The 18,378-nt window shown below is 38.2% G+C and overlaps 1 protein-coding gene across 2 annotated transcripts; it reads left to right on the forward strand.

Moving 5' to 3' along the window:
• The first annotated feature begins 253 nt into the window (after nt 1-253).
• Nucleotides 254-11,072, forward strand: sec14l1 (SEC14-like lipid binding 1). Of its 2 annotated transcripts, XM_079253636.1 has the most exons (16): nt 254-409; nt 722-803; nt 3,087-3,236; nt 3,538-3,669; nt 4,163-4,291; nt 4,439-4,658; nt 4,942-5,051; nt 5,761-5,950; nt 6,809-6,897; nt 6,984-7,054; nt 7,393-7,564; nt 8,185-8,319; nt 9,356-9,490; nt 9,705-9,956; nt 10,112-10,290; nt 10,450-11,071. In XM_079253636.1, exons 2-16 carry the CDS (start codon nt 741-743, stop codon nt 10,553-10,555), a joined length of 2,133 nt encoding a protein of 710 aa, XP_079109762.1. In that variant the 5' UTR covers nt 254-409; nt 722-740; the 3' UTR covers nt 10,556-11,071. The 2 variants fall into 2 exon arrangements, with proteins under 2 accessions (XP_079109762.1, XP_079109763.1); XM_079253637.1 differs by lacking the exon at nt 3,538-3,669 and having other exon boundaries at nt 10,450-11,072.
• Nucleotides 11,073-18,378: the final 7,306 nt, after the last annotated feature.

Consider the following 18,378-nt stretch of genomic DNA (forward strand, 5'->3'; position numbering starts at 1 on the left):
TTTTAATGCATGTTTGATAACATGAATTAAATTAGATAAGGATGAAATATAATATTGTTTAGAATGATATAATCTTGAAATTAAATTTGACTACTAAGTTATTTGATCTTTGTCAAGTTAATCGACATTTTGTCATTTTCCCCTCCCAAAAAAAAAGTAACATTTGGAAACCTAAGTTTGTTGAGTTGATAAAGTTTTTCAGAAGTTTTCACTTCCGGTTTGACAAAAAAGAGGGCGTGGCTAACGGGCTGGCCTCCAACGGATGACGCAATGTTTTCATGGTAACTCCACAATGAAGTGGACTGGTTACGTTTTCTCCGCTTAGCTTGCATCATGGACAAAGAAAAAACTGGATAGCTTCGTTGAGGCGTCAACTTTGCGTCTGAAACCGAAGTTTTCCATAAGTCAGGTGTGTTTATTTTCATTTTCTCTGGACACGGTTTCTGCGCGTGGCAGTGGAAGTAACTCTCAGTAAACTAGCGACAGGATTTAAGCCTTATTGCTTTTAAATTATATCCACAAACTTTTCTTCACGTTCTTGTTTACACCGCAGACTTTAATTCAATCCAAATAGTTGTCATGTGGCTGTCACAGCTTTCTATGCTTTTCACTGAACCACTCAGCTCTTTTAGTGTTAACTTTTCTTTTCAACGCTGATCCTTAAAACACTCGGACGGCTGTCACGTTTTGATTAATTGTGTGTTTTTGTGCCATTCTACAGAGTTTGCCGAGCTTGAACAATGGTGCAGCAGTACCAGTCTCCTGTTCGGGTCTACAAGCACCCATTTGAGCTGATAATGGCGGTGAGTGGGGCAGTTATGTTCACAGCCATCTTAGCTCACACAGATCTGGATGTGTGTGACCAGCAAAACCAGGGTAAAGTCTGTCATAGATCATCAGATCCTCTCTTTTGGCATTTCTGTTGGACAGTAATCGTTGAAATTTATTTAAATGTAAAATCTCTAATGTTTAGCACATTTACAGTATCTGTAGCAATTCAGCTTGCCTTGTTTTTTATTTTATTTTATTTTTTTTTACATTGTTTGTGGGGCCAAGATTACTAAAAATGAGTTATTTTGTATGGCTATAATTATCTTTTGGTCACAGAATATGACTTAAATGCTGAGGTGACTATTGCTTTTACAGCCATGGACAGTTGACTGTCTGTAGATGATGTAAGGCTAAGATAAGACAGGGTCATAAGAGAGTTCATCCCCAGAAGTGAAGCTGTATTTATGTAACTCATGATAGATTTTCATTTTACTGCAGGAGGACTGAGCAGCTTTAAAACTGGAAAAGCTGAGAAAAAGCCACAAAGATCCCCTTTCTTAACATCTAGTCACCAAATTTAAGCTGGCTTTTCTTTTGAGAAGAAATATTTTAGTAACTGCTCTCATGTATTGCTCTGTTCACCTGCAACCTTCAGCTCAGTGCTTTAAAGTCACAAAAGATTAGTAACCCTGAGTAGGACAGATGAAGCATAAATTTGATTCTTCAACAGAGGTGTCTTGATTTCACCCCCTCTTAAAGTCTGCTCTCTGTGTTGCTTTTTGTTCTTTTAAGTTATACATTAAGCCAAAGGCTTATGCAATCTCCTCGGTGTGGAGCCAAGACTGTGACACTCTGCAGCTTTGACTTCACCACTCAGTCTAAGTTGATTAAATAGTCTGTATGGTTTACATTTACATGAAGGTATTTTTGTTACCTTTCCATGAGCGATCAGTTCAAACCATCTTACTGTAGGTTATGGAATAAGATCCCAAAATAAGCCTTTTGTGAAAATAATAACAGATGCTGTCAGAAAGATTCAGGTCAGCATTAAGTCAGAGAATCCAGTGTGCAGTCTACCACCTCAACTCCTTCCATTTATCTTCAAGCTTTCTCATTAGCTCCTGGCTAATCCTGACACTGACAGTTATTAGTCCAGCTAACAGTCCTAATCAGTGTCTTGAATACCACTGAATGTGCACCCACTGACATCATGGCTGTCCTTTTCATGACACCCCTTTTATGACTCTCTTAAGCCTTAAGAAATAAGAACCAGAAAAAAAAGGGCTCCACAAGAGGGATGTTTTTATGGGTTCACAAGGGTACATGCTAATGCTTTATGCCTGTAGGATCGCATTTAATCAACAGCACCCAAGGAAATTAAACACTGTTTATGCTCCACGGCCACATTCACCAGATTATTGACCCAATGATGTGAAAGATAATAGAGTTTGACTTTAAGTGTTCTGGGTCTGCTGAACTTGAAACATTTACATCTTGTCTGTAACGCAGCATCAACACACGCTGTTTATTAAGAGGGGCAAGATGCCATTTTCATTTTCTCAGTATATAATATATGTATACATATCGATATGTTTATACATCTAGCACTTTAACTTTGCCTAGGGTGTGTGTAGGTCTGTGTGTATTTCTGAAAACACCTTGAGAATTTTAACAGAAAGTCGCTGCCTCTGAAAAAGAAAGTTGTGCTTTTCAGACTTCAAAATCTTAGCTGAGACCTACGCCTCTTGCACTGAATATTTGCTATTATTTTTCTGTCTCACAGTGAAATGAATGTTTGACATTGTTAGGAAACTTACACAGACAGCTTTCCAGTTGATAAAGGTTTTGTTTCTTCCCTGTCCTTGACTAACTTTTACTGGCTTGTCATCAGAAAAGACACAGCTGCAAGTGCAGAAGACACACAGTTGTTATTGCACAGTTACTCAGTCAATATTGACAAGTGAGCCCTGGTTAAACTGGCATTGGACAGATGGTCATGTGGCTTGAGCAGTAAAACACAGTGATTACTGCTTGTAATAGCTAGAACATCTGGAAGTTGGCGCTGTGCACAGACCGTAAAATGAACTATTAAAGCTGCTAACCTTAAAATCCATCCTCACCTGACAAGGAAATCACATGTTACCTCTCTGCTCAGTCAGCAAACTTACTAACAAACACAAGTGACTGTTTGGGTTTCAATAATACTAAATCCACAATGCAAGAAAATAACATGCTGCATTGTGGTAGAGAAGTATGAATAAGGAAGTAGTGAAGAACAAGAAATCCACTTTTTCATTTACATTTCTTCTCTACAGGCCTATGTAAGGAGGTTCCCAAAGTGCCCGTTGATCCCAGTGTTTGTGGACAGTGAGATCCTCAGCCAGATCCAAAATGAAGATGGCTCTGTGGTTGTAACGGAGAGGCGCTGCACGATCGACATTGAGGCCCCTCGACTTCTCAAACGGGTATTTCTCATTAAAATATAAAGCATGAAATAATCACAACAGGTGATCTAATCAGATTGTTTGTTCTGACAAACAAGTCAGGATGCGTTATAAAACTGTGCCAGAGAGTTGTTAATCAGGTGCTATTTTGTGACAAAGTTGCATTTAATTTCAGGAATTTTTAGCCACTGTGTGAACATCTGTGTGAATAAAACGTGAGACTCCAGTTTGGCACACGGTCGTTTTTATGCTGGGAACTTTTCTACTTTTAAACAACCCAGCTAAATTTAAATGTTTCTTCTTTTTTAATTCTCTGCTGTAGATTGCTGGTGTAGATTACCTGTATTTCATCCAAAAGAACACCCTGAACCACAGGGACAGGACACTCCAGATTGAGGTCCACAATGAGACATTTTCCAACAGAGTCATTGTCCGTGAATGCTGCAATTACACGGTGAGGGTAATTGCAGGGTAACAACAAGGTGCTCAGGAAGTCAGCAGAAGTTTGTTTGTTATTGTACTGAGTCGGTAGCACAAACCCCCTCATAAAAGACATTTAAAAACGTGATGCATACTTGTTTTTTTATTTTAAGCTTCTCCAAAAGCATGCTCAAGGCGCTAGGGAACAAATGTCAACTGCTGTTGGAAAGTCAGTGCTATGTCAGTCATTTAGTCTAATATTGCCATCCTTTATAACAATTCCTTGGCACAACCCCCTCACATACACACAAACACACACACACACACACAGACACCTCTGATGTCAGCTTTTACTCTCTTAAAATGTATTAGACAAAAAAATCATAAACCTGTTCTTTTGTTAATACTTTGATAAGCTAAACACAGATTGTTCTAAGAAAAGTAAAAGCTAATATCCGTTATTATTCTTTAGGATTATAGATGAGCTTTTGAACCAATCGTTTTGTGTGTTTTTGTCATCTTAACAGGTTCATCCGGAGAATGAAGACTGGACATGCTTTGAACAAACCGCTAGTATGGATATCAAGTCTTTTTTTGGATTTGAGAGCACAGCAGAGAAGATAGCAATGAAACAGTATGCCAGCAGCATTAAAAAGGTTTATATCTAAAATCTGACTGTCTGAGATAGAAATCTTTCAATAATGTAAAACCGTTTTTCTTTTACAAGAATCATGTGTTCTTCCTAAAGCCATACCTGATTCATCATATTTTTACTAAAGCTCTTGTCTTTCAATGGCTTATAGGGTAAAGAAATCATTGAGTACTACCTCAGAGAGCTGGAGGAAGAAGGAGTGACTTACATACCTCGTTGGAGCCCCCCAGCTGAATCTGGCAGGGTTACTGCAAGACTCCAGCTGCCACCCTGTTCTACAGCCAGAGCTATCCCAGTGAACGGTGCCAGGGATGGGCTGCTTAGTAAAGACCATGCTGGACCCACAGAGCCAGTGGTTGGATCACCTGATGGTCAGTGAGCACTAGAACTAGCAACATACAAAAGCATTTGAACCCTTTTAGATACTAGAATGAAATGGTGAAATAAATATGGGATTGATACAGCAGATCTTGTAGCTGCATTGTCTGTAACCAAAGACATTTCAAGTTGTAAAACTTGAAATTCAAACTAAGTGATTTATTTTATGTTAATCATTTCAGTGCTTTTTTTTTTAAAAAACATTTTTCACTGTTTCTCTATTTGATGTGTGCAGCATGTGCTAACTCAACACTCTAAATTTGTTTTGGCCTGTAGACAAGTTGGATGCTGACTACATCAGACGTTACCTAGGTGATTTAACGCCTCTGCAGGAGAGCTGTCTTATTCGACTGCGACAGTGGCTACAGGAAACCCACAAGGGCAAGGTCACAGAAACACAAAAAAAAATGCATTTTGTGCAGCTATGTTCAGCTTCTGCTTATTTCCAACACCCTCACACAAACCTTTCTGCTTTTCTGCTTAATAAAAAGTGAAATCAGTTGGACCACTCACAGACAGCATATTGGCTCAAAATTATGTTGATAATAGTTATTTAATTCATTTATTTGGCAGTTTAATCTGGTTGGCAATGAGAAGAAGAATTATATTTGTAAATATAAAAGGCTTTAACAAACTTTATTATTTTCTGTGGGTTTTTTTTTCTAATGCTAAGCTTCCTTGCTATCACTCCCATCTGTAGTTCTGTCCACATACCCTCAGTGAGGTTTGGGTCTGAACTCCAACTGGGCCGCTGCACTTCTGTTGTTTTCTATTGATCATGCCTCAGAGGAAACTAAATACTAGAGTGATGACTAAAAAGCCTTCCAGCCTGGACCAGTAAAAGATAATCAGAATGACAGTGGTTTAAAATCCCATTGAAGACATTAACATGGCTGTTTTTGTCAAATATAAAGGGAAAAGAAAGTTATTTATACCATTTCCAGCAAAAAATCCATGGTCTGTTTACTTATAATCGTGATTTAGCATGGGTATGAGTTAATAAAGATTTTCTTTGTATTAATCTGCACAAATGTGTCACATGTTCTTTTTTGTGTGTGTGTGTGTGTGTGTGTGTGTGTGTGTGTGTGTGTACAGATTCCAAAAGATCAGCATGTACTGCGTTTCCTCAGAGCTAGAGATTTCAACATTGACAAAGCCAGGGAGTTTTTGTGCCAGTCACTGACCTGGAGGAAGCAGCACCAGGTGGATTTCCTGTTAGACTCGTGGGAGTGCCCACAGCTGCTTCATGACTATTTCACCGGGGGATGGCACCACCATGACAGAGGTAATGAGAAACACTAACTTCACAGTACACTAAATATAAAGAGGTACTAATAAATATAAGACGACTGGAAAAGGTTTTAATCTTGTGTATTCCTATAGTCCTGAAATGATTAGTTCATTATTAACTGAAGTCTGAGCACCATGCGAGACAACTCCCATGACTGAAAATGAAAGATCATTGTTACAGCTTTAATTGTCTGCATTCAAAATTTTCACCTTTAAATATTTGTACTGAGCAAAGATCATACTCATGATGTAAGCTTGTTTCATTTTCAGTATTCAGTGTTTACCCTGGGTATTGGCTGCCAGCAGAAACACTTACAGGACTGGCATGGAGATAATATAGAAGGCTGCTCCACGTGATGAAAACACAATAAAACGAATGAGTGTGTTGTGACACACCAGTTTCATATTTGTAATGTACTGTAGCGCACCGTAACAATAGCTAATTCAGTGCCTTTCTTGCATCCTACCTTTACTTTTCAGCTCTCTCAAATGAGTTAAATTCAGCCTGTTGACTTTTTTCATCTTTTCCTCCAATACTGCCCTCTTGTCTTTCCTTCAGGATTTTGACATAGTATGCTTTCAAAGCGGGCAGTTTGTTGATATCTAATTGCTAGCATGTGATGCGCTACATAAAGTGACAATTGGCCGCAACATGGAGCCTTCGTAGAATACTGGATCTATTTTAAGCTATAAGAAGCCTCAGAAATGACTACGCTAATTATTAGATTCTGATTGGTCAGCTGTGTGCTCTTCTGCAACAGATATAAACACATACACATCACATAATGCTATCTTCTACAAAGTATAAACATCTTTGTTTTCCATCCTTCTTTGTGTGTGATGTGTTATTTAGATGGCCGTCCTCTGTATGTCTTGCGTCTGGGTCAAATGGACACCAAAGGTTTGGTCCGGGCTTTGGGCGAGGAGATGGTGCTCAGACAGGTGATGCGAGCACATACACAAGATTTGTTAAAGATCCAGTTTACATGTGTGGATAACAACGTGACAACCTCTTGACTGTCACATAGGTTCTGTCCATCAACGAGGAGGGACTGAGGCGATGTGAGGAGAACACCAGAGTGTTTGGTCGACCCATAAGGTCCCTGAATATGAATATATGATGATCTTTATGGGAATGCATGCTATAAAAATCATGGGATGTGCACTTTAACCCTGAAAAGCACAACACAAGAAAAAATTCATTTGGCCCTTTTAAGAAAATGTGAAAAAAAATGTAACAAAAGTAATTTTTCTATATATTTACCCTTTTTTTTTTTTTTAAACTGTGTAATATGTTATATATATTGTAGAGCAGAAAACAAGTATGAAATTCTGTACAATAGAACTTAAGCAAAGTTTATTACCATAAAGTAATGCAAAAGGTCTTTCAAACTGTACATATCAAATATAATACATGTGGGTTAATGTGTGGTGCAGCTGTTGGACATGCCTGCTCGATCTGGAAGGTCTAAACATGCGTCACCTGTGGAGACCAGGAGTCAAGGCTCTGCTGAGAATCATCGAGGTGGTTGAGGCCAACTACCCTGAGACTTTGGGCCGCCTGCTCATAGTGCGCGCACCCAGGGTTTTCCCAGTCCTCTGGACCTTGGTGAGTCCTAATGTCAACATTTGCTTTTGATGTCTTTCCATTAATGTGAATTTAATTATTCACCTGACTGCAGGGGGATGCATAAAGCTGGAAAGGACAAATATAGATTTCATTAATAGGTATTCTGAGTAGTTTGCTAGAGTCTGACCGCACTGCAGATATGAGCTAGAAGAAAAGAAGAGGAAAAGCCGACAAATGAAACAGAAAAGAAAGATGACTATGACTGAGTGATTGTAGAGATGCTTCTCTTTGTGAGACATTTGATTAGTACCCAAACAGCATGCAACAGAGGACAACAGTAATACCATTGAATAATGAAATACAGATGAGAGGTAATTTATGTGATTTATAATAAAGCATAACAATAAGACTGAGTGCAGAACACAGATTCTTCCTGGAGATGTGGAGGATACATCTGATTATCGATTTAAAAGATAATAAAATTACAGTTGGTTGTAATGACAGATCTGCATGCTTCATAACACCATCAACCAGCCAACCTATTTATCCTTTAGTCATGCATAATTCATTGGTTGTGGATTGATTTTTACAGTTAATAATAAGTGACCCTGCTGCTTCTTGCATGTCCTCTGATGAGCATTTCGGTGTCTCGTTTCCAGGTCAGCCCCCTGATTGATGAGAATACTCGAAAGAAGTTCTTTGTTTATGCTGGGAATGACTACCAGGGTCCAGGAGGCTTGGTGGACTACATTGACAGAGAGATCATCCCAGACTTCCTCAGAGGGGACTGCATGGTGAGGTTTTCTCTGCTTGTCAATAATCTTCACAGTGCAGACAGTGATGTATAAGTATCGTGCATTTAGCAAGTAGTTATGTTTCGAATGGCCTTTTTCTTTTAAATATGAGTTAAGGAATTACTACGGTGTTCATAGTTATGTACAAAATGAGATGATTGTATGATCTTGAATATTAATACTTCCAGGATGTTTAAACTTTCCTATTAGAGGTGTTTTATTGTCGTTTGTCATTTCTTTTTCTTTTTTTTTCTTACATTATTCAACTGTACCATGTTCCTCTGAAGCCATTCCCCAGTTTCACCTCATGATATCCTGTTTTTACACTGGTTTCATTTGGGTATGAAATCATTTGAACCTCATTTTGTTTTCAAAGAGTGATGCAGCCTTTTTAGGAACAGCCAACAGACTGCACAAATTTACTCAGTCATTTAAAAACCACTAATGCGGACTTGCTGAGTTGGTCATTTCGTGTTGTTTTGTGGTGAATGATTGATGGACAGGAAGCCTGCATCTATTTTTGTTGGATAGGAACAGAAAATGTGCACTGGTCAGACAGCAGATGGCTAGCTTCAGTCGAATCAGACACTGTAAAATACCTGGTTCTTTTTAGACAAACAGTAAATCAGCTTGTTTTTCTTAGACCGTGTCTTTAACATGCATCAGCAATTTAACCTAATTAAAATTTAAATAAAGGTTTGAAAAAAACAAAACAAAACTGTACTGCTACTGAATTTTCAGGCCCCTAAAAACTGCATCTGTTAGTAACACGAGTTATTGTCACAATGTGCAATGTAATTATCAGGCTGAAACTTCCAGAAATTTCAACTAAAGTATTTTTCATTAAATCAACCATTTATGAAAAGATAGTCTATGCAGCCTTGAACAACTAAACTTCCTGGATCAATCTGAATCAAACACTGAACATCTTTACCTGCAGCAGCTGCACAGGAAGCCATCACATCCACATACACTGTCACGTTAAATAACTTGTTTTGTTTTTGTTGGTTTTTTTCTTTTTTTTTTTTTTTTTTAGTGTGACATTCCTGAGGGGGGATTAGTCCCCAAATCACTGTACAGAACCGCAGAGGAACTGGAAAGCGAGGAAAACTGCCTGTTGAACGACTCAATATATAAGAGTGGCAGCATCTTTAAAGGGGCTCCGTACGAGGTACAGTCACAACCGTGACCACGTTTTACGTTACCTTTATTATTGTTCATTCAAACGTTCGAAATCTGGTGTTTCTCTTCATTCAGTAGATTTTATGGTCTATGTAAGGATGCCACCAACTGGAAATTTACCCACATTGCACGCTTACAGTGACAGAGCATTACAAATGTGGTGTGTTGTTCTTGTTTTCTAATCTCCTCACTTCTTATTGCAGATGTTGATTGAGATCACAGAAGCCTCCTCCGTCATCACCTGGGACTTTGATGTGTCGAAAGGAGATGTGATCTTTAACATTTACCATTCCAAGAGGGCTCCTCAGCCTCCAAAGAAAGACACTCTAGCTGCGCATGGCATCGCTTCCCTGGGGGCTGTTAATGCCCAGTTGATAGATAGGAGCTGGGTTCTGGGTCAGGATTACAGCATGGTGGAGAAAGCTCTCCCTTGCAGGGAAGGAGAGAGTGTACAGGTAAGAGCACAGGTAGTAGAGGCATGAAAGAGCACTTTAGATCTATCCACAGTGTGTTTTGTTGTGGCAGAGTGCTTCATTCTGCAGATTTCGTTTCTTTTCTTTTTTTTTTTTTTTTTTTTTTTTTTTTAACCTGTTTTTAAATAAACAAACAGGGCTCCCACATAACACGCTGGCCTGGCTTCTACATCCTCCAGTGGCGTTTCCACAGCTCTGCAGCCTACACTGCCTCCAGCCTGCCTCGTGTGGATGATGTGTTGGCCTCCCTGCAGGTCTCCTCCCACAAGTGCAAGATAATGTACTACACTGAGGTGCTGGCGTCGCATGACTTCAGGTTAGTTTGTTCATTCCGCTAAGTTTATATCAAACTTCCACCACTGTTGTAGTTTTGCCTATAAAATGTACAATGTGAATGTTTTTACTTCTGTTCTTTATGTGTAAAAAAAACGAAAAAAAAAACAAAACATTTTTCTGCATTTCCTTCTGTTTCCAGGGGATCCATGACCAGTCTTGAATCTTGTCAGAGTGGCTTCTCGCAGCTCAGTGCTAGTACAACTCTCTCTAACCAATCACATGCCAGCTCTACTGTTTCAAGGTAGCATCAGCCCAGCAGGTGTCCAAAGGCAGCAGCAATCAAGACTCTTGACATGTAGCTGTGCTTGTGCCTTATTACCCACAAAGACATTGATCTGGAACTCATTAATGTAACAGCAAGAAAAAAGAAGCAGAATTAAACATGTCATCTGAAAGCGAGAGAGGTGTTGGTATCACTCAAGTGAGTTTTTGGAGAATGATGTTTCCATGAAAGGGTAGTAGAAGACTGTGATTACTAATTTATTTTATTGTTAGACTCTTGTCCGTGAAATATGACGGCACAGAAACTGAGAACGCGTCACAAACAGCAGGTTTAAATGAAATTAATAGTTCAAAATTAAGAGAAGAAAAGCATTTACATAATGCAGATTGGACCTGCGCTACCATAACTGTCCACTAGATGTCAGTGTACTATGCGACTACAGCTGTTTTGCTCTGCAGTGTGCTCAGCTCCTGGTTTAGCACACACACACACACACACACACCCTCATTTGGTCTTTAAGGAAATCAGAGAGAGAATTGTTGAAATAAAGAATTTATTGCAGTGTTAATAATTCATGCCTCTTGCGTGCAACTTTGTACTAGATGTTTGGAGCAGTGACTGTGATATCTGCTCTATTTCAGCTGGGAAGGGACATAATCATGGAGTTAGGTTTATTTTAAATTTGTTTAAAAATAGGTGAAGGGTGAGGAATAAAGTCTCTTTCAGATTTACAACACACTCCAGATTTGATGTAATAATGAAGTACTTCTGCTTGTTGAATAAAGCTGCTGAGTTTTCCGAGGCAACTAATTTGAATGCAACATAGCGCAGTCCCTTGTGATCTAGCGCAGGACCAGGCAGACAACTGATTTACATAAAACTTTAATTTCCATAAACTTATCAGATGCTTCCAGCTAAAGCTTAATTGAATATTCCTGTGTTTTGTTTCCCCCTCTTTTCTTTCTTTGTTTGCAAGCCTGTGTCATGTTGCTGCTTCCGAGTGCTTTTTAAGATCAGGTGGATTGAGTTTTCTGGGGGGCTGATTGAAGAGGATCCTGACTTGTTGCCGACGTGCCACGGTTGTTAGTGAGAGGAAGTGCATCGATTTGCCAGTAGCTAATGAACTGAAACCTTTGTAGCTCATATAAATAATTGCACCCTTCTTCACATATGGATAATTTGTTGACTAAACTTACCTTATTCAAAGCTTAAACTTAAGTGTCTGCAATTTAGAATTCGGTTTACAAATGATATATCTTCTCTTCAAGCTACCTTTAGTTTAACTGACACAAACGTGAAAAGATACAAGCTCGGTCTACAGTAATTACCCTCGAGCACTCTGTTAAATAATCAATATATTCTGACTGTACTTTTATGAGAGGCACTCCAGCAGCTCTGTGAAGCTGCACATTAGCACACTGATACCTTAAGTGAGATACTAATCTCTGCATCCTAACACACTCCGTGACTGCAGTGATACCATGAGGATGCTGTATTGTAAGAGGATCATCATGGTCATTTGGTGAAACACTTGCCACTAAACACAGAGGAGACTCAGCAAAGAATTGCCATTTTTCTGCAGAAAACATAGAATTAAACTGAAACTTTGACCTGAAGATGGGCATGAGGCAAGTAGAGAAGTTATTAAATGCCATCCACAAGAGGATCAGGTCAGTCTTTTTGATACTAATCAATCAAAACGAAGGTTTTAATCCTGGAGGTACTATGTGAAAAGTCCAATGAAAGAGGAACTGTGATAACTAAACAGCATTCCCACAAATAATTGGTCAAATAAATGTTTGTCATGGATTTTCCTCTAATCAAATAGTTGTTTGGCATACACTTCTTTTTTTTCTGTAGCTGTTAAACAACCCATCAGGGGCATATTTTGCTAAAGATGTGTTCAATCTTTAATCCAATAATTAAAGAAAACTTTTATTTGGCTGCAGCCCGTTCAAGAATGCAGTCAGCCTCTTCCAGTGCAAGAGAAAACAACGCGTCTTCACTCTCAGCTTGCATTGCAGTCAAGAGCAGTCGCTCATGTGGAAATTCCTCAGAAGAGTTCCTGCATTTCAACATCCCATCGCTGTTGCACGCCGCTGCATCAGATACGATAAAAACGAGATTATCTGGAATTTGTCTGTGAAGGCAGCAACCTGGACATCCAACCTGCAGCGTCTTACTTAAACATTCCTCGTACGCTGTGAACTGAACTAACTTCCCACCACAATAGCTGAGTGAGTGTGATGGGGAGCAAATTAACATCAGTATGGAATAACAGCTGCAGCCCAGAAGGCTGAATCTCTGAAGTCGTCGGTTAAAGCAGCAAGGAGGGAGACAGCTTCACCGATGCTGCCAGAAGAGGCTCAGATAGAAACACAACTGCCTTTTTGTGGGATTATGATTGTGATAGTAAATTATCTTTACTCAGGAATAACAGACTCCAGCATGGGTTCAGGCAACATGTATTACAGTATTTGCATCTCATAAGGAGAGAAATAATAAATAAATTTCATGGTAGAGAGGCCGACTCAATTATACACCATGCTTCTTTAAATCTATCTGCAAAAGCTGAAGGAGCTAATACTTTAATGGGAGTTAAAGTGGGTGTTAAAGTGTTATAAGCTCCCGACCCTTTGTGCTTTAGATTGTAAAGCACAAAGGGTCTACACTAAGTTCAAGCTCAAAATCACTTGTAAACTACTTATCTTTCTCTCCACCCATCAAATGTTGCAGCGCAAACTGGATTTTTCCAACTGAATTTGATAATGGAGAAGAAAATCCTCTCGGACACGAGGTTGTAGAGCTTCTCCGCATCATGTGCAACCTCATTAAAACTTAAGCTGTGTTTCATTTTCTTCTTTCTGACGATCTTGACCTTCATGCTAATTGAAAAGGAGAGCGCTGGATTAGTGAGCTAAATAAATTTTTGAGGGTTTGTAACACTAGGAGGGGGGAGACTATCTGGATCTGACATAATTATTAAAGTGTGCATTCAGAATGGCTGTTTTGTTGTTGATGTTTTCTTTTTTCTTTTTTTCCCTCTTCCTATGATTTGAGGTCCTGCCTGTGTAGTTAATTCCATATCAGCCTGGCTGGGATTCATTTTCTAACCTGATGTACTACAGGGCCTGATTAATATGTCCACAAGCAAATGGATGCAGTCACATCTATTTATCTATGATGCTTCATAGTATTTCTTGTATCTTCCAACATTGATTTTCTTTCTTTTTATTTATTTATTTTAGGTTGCTTCCCTCCAACAGGAGACACCATCAATCAGCCTTCAATTTAAGATAATTTCTGTGTTTTGTCCTCGTGTTCAATATTTCTGCTTAAGTCATGTGGTGTTTTCATCGGTTTCCGAACGTCAGACCCGGTTTTATTTCTCTGGTATTTTCTTGGCTCACTGACTTCCTTAGTTGACATTTCCATTGCTCTCACACTCTAAATGGGCACTGAACTGTGCAGGTCACTACGGGCCTGCCCTGCTTAAATGCTACAGCAGGAACACACTCATTAATTCACTTGTTTGTTTTGGCAGAACACCAAGCTTTGCCAAATTGCATTCTGTTTGGTAATATCACAAAATTGATTGCTTGAAAAAAGTTAAATCAGTCAATCTTGAGATAAGCTCTGTGTACATCAATACAAGATGAAAGCCAGCAGTCACGCAGAAACATATCGCTGTTGGAAAAGCCGTTTTGAAGGCGGGCTGCACAAACCAATTGGATTTATTTCTATATATTCAGCACAGTCTCACTAAAGTTCTTAAAACTGGCACAAAACATCATATTGATTTGTTTCCTGGGGAACCACTTTATCTTCAGATTCCTTTTATTTATGGAAACATGAAAACAAGGGGGGGGGGGGATTAACCTGTTCAGTTGCTCTTGAAAAACAAATACAAAAATGGTCCAAATTTATCTGATGAAATATATATTGGAAGCTGGTTTATACCCCCCCTAACCACCTAACCCTAACCACCACCACAATTATCTTACATATGGTCTACCTATGTGCAATCTAAAGGTTACATGATTTCATGATAGATGCGCCTGTTCTGGGTCAACAACTCTAATCAAGAGGCACCAACAAGCAAAAATAGTGCCTGAAGGGAAGCATGGGCTACTTCTACATCTGAGTGGCACCCTGGGGTGACACTTTAATAGAACAATCAAATTCTTGCGAATGTTTTATATAAACTGACCTTTACCAGGGGAAATCTCTGATGTCCAAGCACAACTTAGTGCAGTGTGTGAGGTACTTTTGCATTCTGTCCTACATCAACACCTTGCTTTTGAATAAAATGTAGCGTCAGCTTATAAACTTATATCACTTCAGTCTAAACTATTTATTCATGCGTTCATTAACCATATCGCTTAGTAAGATTAAAGGTCGCGGGGAAGCTGGAGCCCACCCTAGAATTCTTTGGGCGAGAGGTGGGGTACACCCTGGACATGTCACCGATCCACTGCAGGGCTGTGTAAACTGTTTAGATTTTGGTAAAAAGATATAACAAGCCCCATGACAAACAATGCTAAAAAAAAAGTGTGTAATAGTGATTAAAAACATAGAAAGGAATATGTTGAGTATTTGCTGTTATACATGAACATTTCGGTTCAAATAAACAATTTATAATTTCTTAAATAGTAAACTAGCTATTGCTATTGCTTCCTGGCTAGGTCATCCTTGCAAATAATATTTATGTGTATGTGTGCATGTGCCATCCCTTTCCTGTCTGCATTAAGGCCAGTGGCGTGCAGACTCTGAATACGTCCCTGCTCCATCCCGACTGATTAAAATAAAAAGGATCCAAAAGCTTGTTGCCAAACTCCACACAATGATTCAGAGATCATTATAAGCAAAAACAATGGAACTTTTCAGAAAACTATCATAGATTTTTTATATCATATATAATTAGGTTTAGAATATAAAAATCCCATTCATAATCAGATTAATATCTGATGATGCATCTTCTGGATTGAGGAACAGAGTAACTAATCATTGTATCCAATACACCGTACAAAAGAAACAGCACATTTCAGCAACTAAATGCATAGCCACAGTCTGCATGTACCTGCTACAGCATTGCTCTTTAGTAAATTGACCCATAAATGATTTACTAATCCCTGTATTTGGGAAGGTATTAGGTTATATCCTCCTGCAGAAATGTCATTTGAAAATAACCTCAAATGAACATTATTTTAGGGATAAATCAGAAACTTGAAAAATGCACATCTTGCAAAATACTTATAGCTTCCATTGAAGATACAATGAACAAAATTCTGATTACTTTTGTTGCACTAAATGGAAATTTATTCAGAATGCTGAGCAAACAAAGCTGAAGACATATTTTGGTATGCAAGAAATAAGTTTTCACCCAAGCTGTTAGAGTCTGCAATAACATACTTAGTTTGTGTTAGCAGAACAACTAACATGTTAGTCATTACTGATTATCCTAGCTTGTATATGTAGTTTTCTGTATTATTTTGTTGCTACTAGTTGAAATTTTCTTCCATCTCTATTTTCATAGCAACACTTGTGCATAAGTAAACATGATAATATCACGCTCTTAACTTGGCTTCACATTTTCAGGGCCTTGCCAGTTTATGAATCCACCATCAGGAACATATGGAAGTGCGCAATTATTAATAGTATTATACTTTAATTTTCCCCATTGATTCCTGTGTTGTGAAAAATTCCAGGTATTGTAACTTATGGATGAGCAGCTGAAAACATACTTTATTTTTAACAAGTATCTTATTGCAGAAGTGACAGGAATCAAGTGTTTCCCATGTCAGTTTGTCCTTGACCCTAAGAATCCAGTCCCTCATGGCTAGTATATGGGAAGAAGTCAATACTTTAACTTGACAAGTCTGCCAAGTGAAGAGTAGCATATGAGGTATCTTCACTCCTTTGATGTGCAGAGCCTTTCTCTGTGAATGCAGGTTTGCCTTGTTGTGAGCTGAGGGACTGACAGGAATCCCCTGTATGCTACAGTGATATGAGCAGGCACTGAATAAAGAAAAGACCAACCGTGAGAGTAAAAGCAGGAATATAAAAAAAATAGTTGGAGGAGTAAAGGTAAAGCACGAAGGGAGGATTAAGGAGAATAGGATGTAGATTTTCCTTGAGCTTCTTGTGCATCTCATGGGACTGGCGGCCATCTTGTCTCCCAGTCCCTTTTCATCCAGTCAACCTTTGTAGCAGAGTCACCGTGCTCAAGTGAGATCAGGCTGTTTGGTTGACTTGCACAACTTGTACAAACACATTTTCACCGTGGTAATTTCTTTACTCTTTTCTTGTATTTTGATGTTTGTATTTTTAATCCAGTGCTTGTATCCTCATTTTATAAAATTATATTTCAACTATCTTGGTTTTTGGCTGCATCAAAGAAGTTCCAGAAAGAGTTTAATGATATTTTTATCTGATAATTAGGCTTCAAACGGTTGTCTTGATGACTGAAAGCATAAATTCTGGGTATAAAGGTGAAAAGATGAACTGTATTTTTCTTCAAATAACTACCTAGCTCATGGGGGAAAAGAATGCAGCAAATCTACATGGAGATTTATGGAAATAATTTACTTTAAAAAGAAATGTTTTCCCTTTAATAGTCAATAGCAATGTAAGCTCAAATAGAGATGCTCAGTTTGTTACCCACTGCTACATGCTGTAAGATGACTTTTTGTTGATGTAAATAATGTATAACGTTAGTGCTGAATTTAACGTGAGAATTTACATCTTCTTTACATATTTGTTGGTCAAAATTTACACTGATGTTCACTTAAATTGCACTGGTTTATTTCTCTATCTTAATTAGGTGATGCATGATTGATTTGTTTTTCAAGATGAAAGTAGGTTGTCACATAATTTTTAAGTTAAAAAGGCAGTGCTGTCTGTACTTTAGACATGTATGTGTTTGGAAAGATACATAGTTTGCAAAATATCTGTCTATCTATCTATCTACCTATCTATCTATCTATCTATCTATCTATCTATCTATCTATCTATCTATCTATCTATCTATCTATCTATCTATCTATCTATCTATCTATCTATCTATCTATCTATCTATATATATATATATATGTGTGTGTGTGTGTGTGTGTGTGTGGTGGTTTTTTAAACTACAGGACCTGTTTGAAATTAGATGCCATCTATTTAAAATGTCTCCCCTAAGCGTGTCTAGAAAGGCATTTTGCTCCTATAGTTTCCCAGCAATCCTGACAGAAGCAGCAAATGGAGAACAAAAGCAGATTAAACAAAACCAAACTAGCACAGTGCTTTCTGTCTCAAACATCATTAGGTAGATATGTGAACAATGTTCGTAAGTAATCCCTCGATGCTTTAATGGCACTGCAACACTCAGTGTGTGTAGCAAAGCTTTTTTAAATTGCCTGCATTATGTGTTGTTAAAGTAATCTCACAATAATGGTACATGTCTGTTCTCAGGAGAAACCTCATTTTCATCAAGACTGTGACTGGCGATCTTTTGGATAAAACTGACACACATTATGTGTGTAAAACTTCTTCTAGCTCACATTATTAAAATATCAGCTCTGTTGCACGACACATGAAAGATGTCTTCCAAGTGTATATATGCCATTCTGCAAAGCTCTTGAATGTCCAACCAAAAATATTGATTATATTTAAAACAACATTTACTATCTTTGCATGAGTTTCTTTTTTTCTTAATTTACTCTGACTTTTCTTTCAAACGTGTAGCTGTAGCAAGCAGCTAGCTTAACACCAACAAAATTAGCTAACCAGCACCTTTAAAGTTCAGAATTCAACTCATATTGTAAATGTTCAATTTAAACAAAAAAAAAAAACTACTTTATA

Source organism: Telmatherina bonti, assembly GCF_933228915.1.
Source record: "Telmatherina bonti genome assembly, chromosome: 14".
NCBI classification, from domain to species: Eukaryota; Metazoa; Chordata; class Actinopteri; order Atheriniformes; family Telmatherinidae; genus Telmatherina; species Telmatherina bonti.

What these genes read in the sequence shown, in the direction of transcription:
- sec14l1 (XM_079253636.1), top strand. Translation starts at nt 741, where the DNA reads ATGGTGCAGCAGTACCAGTCTCCTGTTCGGGTCTACAAGCACCCATTT. An exon ending in ATGCCAGCAGCATTAAAAAG is followed by an intron (nt 4,292 to 4,438) that starts GTTTATATCTAA and finishes AATGGCTTATAG; the next exon opens with GGTAAAGAAATCATTGAGTA. An exon ending in ATGGCACCACCATGACAGAG is followed by an intron (nt 5,951 to 6,808) that starts GTAATGAGAAAC and finishes TGTGTTATTTAG; the next exon opens with ATGGCCGTCCTCTGTATGTC.